Raw genomic sequence first — 6,090 nt, 5'->3', positions numbered from 1 at the left:
TGTGTGGATGCATAAAGTTTTATGTCGTCCATGTACATGAGATGTGAGAGTGTAAACTGTGTTGTTTTTTCGTGTCTGATATTGTAACCATAATGCGTGCTATTGAACATGTTGGATAATGGATTCAGGGCTAGGCAGAACCAGAGAGGACTCAAGGAATCTTTTTGAAAAATATTTTGCCTAATGAATATTTGGTTTGTTTGTATGGAAGTGTTACTAACCCTGAGATGTAGTGTTGTTCTCCAGTGCTGCATAGCGTTTTGGAAGAATGCAATGAGTGATGGATGTATTTTGTACATGTGTAGAATACGTAGCAGCCAACTGTGTGGAACGCTGTCGAATGCTTTTCTGTAGTCTATAAATGCCATGTGTATGTTTCTGTGTTGTTTGTGTGCTTGTCGTAGAATGACTGAATCTATGAGTAACTGTTCTTTGCATCCCCTGTGATTTCTACGGCAACCTTTTTGTTGTTCTGTAAGAATGTCGTGTTCTTCAACATGTTTGTATATTTTGTTTGTGATACATGATGTCAATAATTTGTAGTGTTGGGAGACATGTGATTGGTCTGTATTGTGTGGGGTCTGTGGTTGTGTTGTTTTTAGGTTTTGTAAGTTCGCCGTTTTTGGGGCCAATACGTTAATTGCGCGTCAGGAAAATATAGAGTCAAACCATATGTGAGTGGTGGCAGTAGGAGACAGAGATGACAAGTGTCTTACATGAAAATCATTTATTTTGACATTAGATTAACTTACACAATGGGCGGCTGATGTTCTACTTTGGATAGGCCCCGGGGCTTGAACGAGGTAGAGACTGGTGATCTGTGGGCAATATCCGGTAAGTTTTGTGTGCGATGTCTTTTCTCCTTCCTCCAGGGATGCGACGGAGCTCGGATGCGGTGGAGTCCTGGACAGAATGGGTCCGTTGCTCAGCTGAGAATCGGCTGCCAATCCCCCCTTGTCCTTGAGACCTGGGGGTTTTATAAGATTTCCCCCAAATCTCATTTTCTTGATTGGTTTCGTTCACCCTCTTCCTTAACCCGATTGGTCACACTCTTTGTTTTTAGGTGAAACCCGAGACTGATTCGGGTTGGGAAAAGTTCGGAGAGGTGGGGACGGCCTTTTTATGTTTGCACTTGTATTTTACTCTGTTTTGGCCCTTTTCTCTGTCATCTTTGAACCTAAACGGTCCACTAGATGTTCTTGTGGCCATTTATCCCTTTACCGCATTCTTACTTAACAGATGTCCCTTTTGTTCTCAGATCCCCTTTTTTCTCCTGCTTGCTTTGACCCGATATTTGTTTGCGCGCATCTCGACAAAGCTCTCCCTCTCTTTGTCGACATTCCCCCCTGTTGTTTATCGTCGTGTCGCGTTTGTTTTCGTCTCATCTGGGTTCTGTTACTAACACATCCCCTCGACCCGATTCGATCTTTAAAACTTTCTGACTTAATATATAAAAAAATCGATTAATTAAAAAAATTAAAAAACTATCGGAGGTCGTTTTTGACATAAGAAACTAGCTTTAAATAACTTTATCGAAGGAAAATCCGTGCACTACAACTTAGGAACCATGAAATAAATTTGATAAAAAACTCCCATTAAAAAACAATTAAACCTTAATCGAGCCTTATTAAAGGCTCATTAAAATCGCGATAAAATTTTTTTGTGCGGGTAAAAATTTTTGCAAAAATTTGTGGACCTAAAAAACATTCCAAAAATTGAAAAAAATTTTTTTTGTCAAAAATGTCCTTAAGGACCGCATTTTTCGTAACGCTATGTAAACTTGACGAGTTATCTCGTCAATGGGTGTTAAGGGTTAATTAGAAGTCTCATAATTAGTCGTATTTTCGATGTGTTTTTCACGATCCTCACAGTTTCATGTAGGTGATGCCCTGAGTAAGAAATTTTGGCATGTCTTATGGGTTGATGATGATGTGTTTTAGATGTTTAGCTAGTTCCTGGTGCAGTGATGTAAACTTTTTGTACCAGAAATTGTGAATGTTGTCTACACCAGGTGTCTTCCAGTTGTGTGTTCTGTTAACGGCGTAGCGAATGTCGTGTATACGTTTATTTCAGCACAGGGCATAGTTGGTATGTTGTGCAAGTTTCTGTTCTTCTGCTCGATTCAGCCTGCATCAGCATTGTGTGTAACAGCATTGGACCAAAGAGAAGACCAATAAGTTGTGAGTTCTTCTTCTGTTGGTGTGCCACTGTGCTGTGTATCAGTGTTTGTTTTGGTACTGATTTGTCTGTAGAAAAGTTTTTCATTGTTTGTGAATAATTTATTTTGTTGTTTTCGTAGTGTACATGTTTTGTATCGTTTGAGTCTACGTGCTTTGGCTGCGAGTTTTTGTTTTAGTGTATCGATGTATTCTGTAATGTGTGTGTTGTGATGTTCGTGTTTTGTGTGTGTTTTGATTTTCTTGAAAATGTTTTTGAGTTGTTTCTTTAATTTGGGTGTTATGTTGTTTTTAGTGTATTGTGTCAGCCTGCCTAATTGCTGTCTAATGTCATTTATTTGTGTTTCTATTCTTCTCTGCCAGGCAGGCTTGTGATAGAATTGTGTTTTGTGTGTGTCTGTCTGTGAGTGTATTTTCAGTCCATGGTGTGTTACTACTGTGACTGCCCCAGCATAAACTAATGTATGAATGTCTGAGAGTGTAGAAATTGAATGAATGTAGTTTGGTAGTAAGTGAGTGTTTACATAATCTAGTGTTTTTCCTACTGCCTTTGACGTGTTGATTTTTGGTATTCGTGGTCTTTGTGTGGGATCTGTACCAGTATATTTAATGAGTGTTTCCTGAAATATAAGTGAGAGCGTATTAACTAATTCTATGTCTACGTTATCAGTGATGGATGGGGAAGTGCCTGCAGTATCATTAGTGGTACTTGTTGTGTGTGTGCTGTAATCAGTGCTTGTTGCTGGATTATCCTGACAGGTTACGTGATCTTCATTAATGTTAAATGTTTCTGTCTGTTGATGTATTTGATCAGCAACCTGTTGTTTGATAAGTTCAAGTGTTGTTTGTGGGATAAGGTTGTTGTGTATAATTGTTCGTTTTTGATCAACAACCCTTTGTTCGGTGACAGTGAGGTGAGGATATTGTTGTGTGAATCTATGGTGTAGTTGTTGTCTGTATGCTGTCATGTTTGTTTCGAGTCTTGTGATGGTGTAGTAAGTACGGATGATAAACTCGTTCATTTCTGATGTCCATTTCATCCGTTGGCGTGGTTTTCCAGCCTTTGTGATCTGTGGATGCATTGCCACAGAAACACCAAGGCTAGGTTGATTCCTCACATCTGTTGAGGGCATTGCAGTAGCCATGCTTGGGCTGGCGCTGCTTTTGCCACTGGTAACCAAGTGAGACTATGGCCTGTTTTTCGAATGTGAGCCTCTGCCTAACTCACGAACCCACGAACGCGGACCTTGTTAATTCGGGCGACATCCGAGCTGGTATCACACTTTGATCTGGTTACTACCATAGTAATTATCTCCACAGAATGTGGTGTGGTCACTCTTAGCTTCATTTCTCCCCATAGACCTTACTGGCATGGGCTTTACTACCAGGAGCTTGTGCTCCAGCCTGCATTGCTCTATGGTTCAGTAAAATTACTGGGCTCTCCCATTATGACCAGGTGGTGACCACGGGTGCGGAATTATTATTATTATTATCATTATTATTATATGAAAAATTATTATATTCATATAACTATTTAATAACTGGAAAAATTTAGTTAGTTAATAAATGTAAATAAAATTAAATTACAGTTGTGAGAATACAGGGGCTGTTACCACAGTGATTAGCAATGTGCTTCCTATCAGAACTTGAGATCCACTCACATTGTCTAAGGATGACTATATCAAGCTTATATAGACCAAGATTTTGAAAAATCTAGATCTTGTCAGGACTGACACCAGTTAATCTATCATCAGCAGATTAACATGCAAAACAAAATCTAAGATCTAATTAAATCAGAGGACTTTTCAATGAGTGGAGTGTGATGGTACTGTATGAGACTAATCAACCAGACTATTATAAAAACAACAACAATATTTAATAATAGTTAAATGAAACAAATGCAATACATGGAGAGATCAAAATATTTCTAATCTAATCTATGCACAATAGTTTACATAAATCTATTGTATTATACTATCTTCACAGAGGAGGCTTATTCTTGTCTTCGATTGATGTATGATATTTATGTGGGAGGAGATCAAGAGAAGAATATGAATCTTGAAGTGTAACTTATATGTGCACATTATAAAGTATTGACGACTTCTTATGCAGCTGTCCCTTATAGGATATCTTTGTAGAAATCTGTTATGATGACTTTGGACCCATCGATGATTGAGCACCATGGAAGGTTGAACCTTTCATTAACTGCTTTCATTTCGAATGGTGGGAAAATGCCCCTTTTTATAGAGATGGTTGGGTTACTGACTTATTGTCATAGGACAGTGTGTTAAGTTTTTATTAGCCTAAAAAGGAAGTTTGTTTCCTCCATTATTCAGAACTGACTAACACATCTTTTTATGAAATTTATTAAATAAATAAAATATTTTGTTTATAATATTTTATAATAATAATATATATAATTATCTGCAGATCTCACATAATTTATATTAAGGTAACTTTACATATTAAATTATAAATATTGTTTTTTTAGGTGTTTTATTACTGTCACAACAGCATTACAAATGTTTCAAGGAACAATTGTCCAAGGTCACAAAGGAACTGGAAAAACAGAAACCATTAAAGCATTGGCAAAACTATTAGGAAACTATGTTTTGACTATTAACTGCTGGGAAGGGTTAGATTATATATCTGTTGGAAGATTTCTATCTAGTGTTGTACAGGTTTGTATTTTAACTAGAAAATTATCTTTTACTAGAGAACTGGAGCACCTTCAGCACAGTTATATTTAGGAGCTGTCCATAAATTACATCTGCATTTTTCTTGAAATTTGTACACTCCTCTCGTTCCAGTTTGTCCAAGTTTTCATAACCCCTCTTCTCTATGTCCAACAAAACTCATTTCCCTGAAAACGTTCATCACGTTATGAATGATAGATACTATAAGTAGAAATGAAACATGCAAGAAATTTTGAAATAAATATAATAAAATGTACAAACTGTATAAAATTTAATGAAATAAACAAATGTCCACTAAAGCTCAACCCTTCACTCTCTTCCAGTGTGGACATCATTTATGGACAGTCCAATATAGGAAAAAATTTGTAAGAAATATTGGAGTTTTTTAAGAAATTTTTAAGTGTCATATTTTTTGTATTAGTACATCTGAAAATTGTTAATAATTCCCAAATTTCACATTTTTATAATAACTTTGTTTTTTTGCAAAATGTATGCTCACTTAACAAATAAAAATTATTAAAAATTTTTTAAAGAAATGCTTTTTATTCATATAAATGCACTAAAAGATAAAAAATAAATTCAGTAGAGCGTCGTTTATCTGAATCAATTGGGGATTGGGATTGTTCAGATAATTTATTTTTCGGATAACTGATTATGTACGAAAAAATATATTAACCTATCTTGTGTTGAAATTTTTCTCCATTGCGTGTCGCTTCACGTTGAATTTTCGTCGATGTTAAGCCTAATGTAAACTTTTTAAAATAATAATCGTGGCTATTGTATCGTTAAAAATTATTTCTTTATTTTGTACAAACAAAATAAATATATTGAAAAATATAAAAACAAAAAAATTATACTTCATAAGTTAATTTAGTATCAAAAACGTAAAATATTTGAGTACCCCAAGACATAGCTAAAGATTGCAGCGCCACAGCACTGGCGAAAATTTAAATTTGCCGATTGGAATTCTTTCGGATAAATGAAGCTCTACTGTTTTTTTATCTTTCACAGTATTATGCAACCAGAAATAAAAGCATGGGGTACTTACGTTTGGAAATATTCTTAGTTACACATTATATATATATAATGTGTAACTAAGTGTAAACATATATATATGTGTGTAAACATATGCGTGAAATATGTATATATATATGTGTAAACTATATATGTGTAACCAATAAATTTAAATATTTTACTATATATATGTAAGTGAGTGT

At 35.4% G+C, this 6,090-nt stretch overlaps 1 protein-coding gene across 1 annotated transcript in view; it reads left to right on the top strand.

The window, feature by feature from the left end:
- The window catches only part of LOC111628789 (dynein heavy chain 2, axonemal-like), a 116,197-nt gene that overhangs the window by 96,622 nt on the left and 13,485 nt on the right, over positions 1 to 6,090 (top strand). Inside the window, exon 14 of the mRNA XM_023372634.1 lies at positions 4,669 to 4,858. Coding sequence (XP_023228402.1) covers positions 4,669 to 4,858 — 190 coding nt within the window. The remainder of the gene's footprint in view (positions 1 to 4,668; positions 4,859 to 6,090) is intronic.

The sequence above is a fragment of the Centruroides sculpturatus genome, unplaced genomic scaffold, assembly GCF_000671375.1.
Source record: "Centruroides sculpturatus isolate CEXI.00-Female unplaced genomic scaffold, Cexi_2.0 scaffold34, whole genome shotgun sequence".
Lineage (NCBI taxonomy): Eukaryota > Metazoa > Arthropoda > Arachnida > Scorpiones > Buthidae > Centruroides > Centruroides sculpturatus.
Note: the sequence above shows the minus strand (reverse complement) of the source record. Positions and strands in the feature narration are given on the sequence as shown.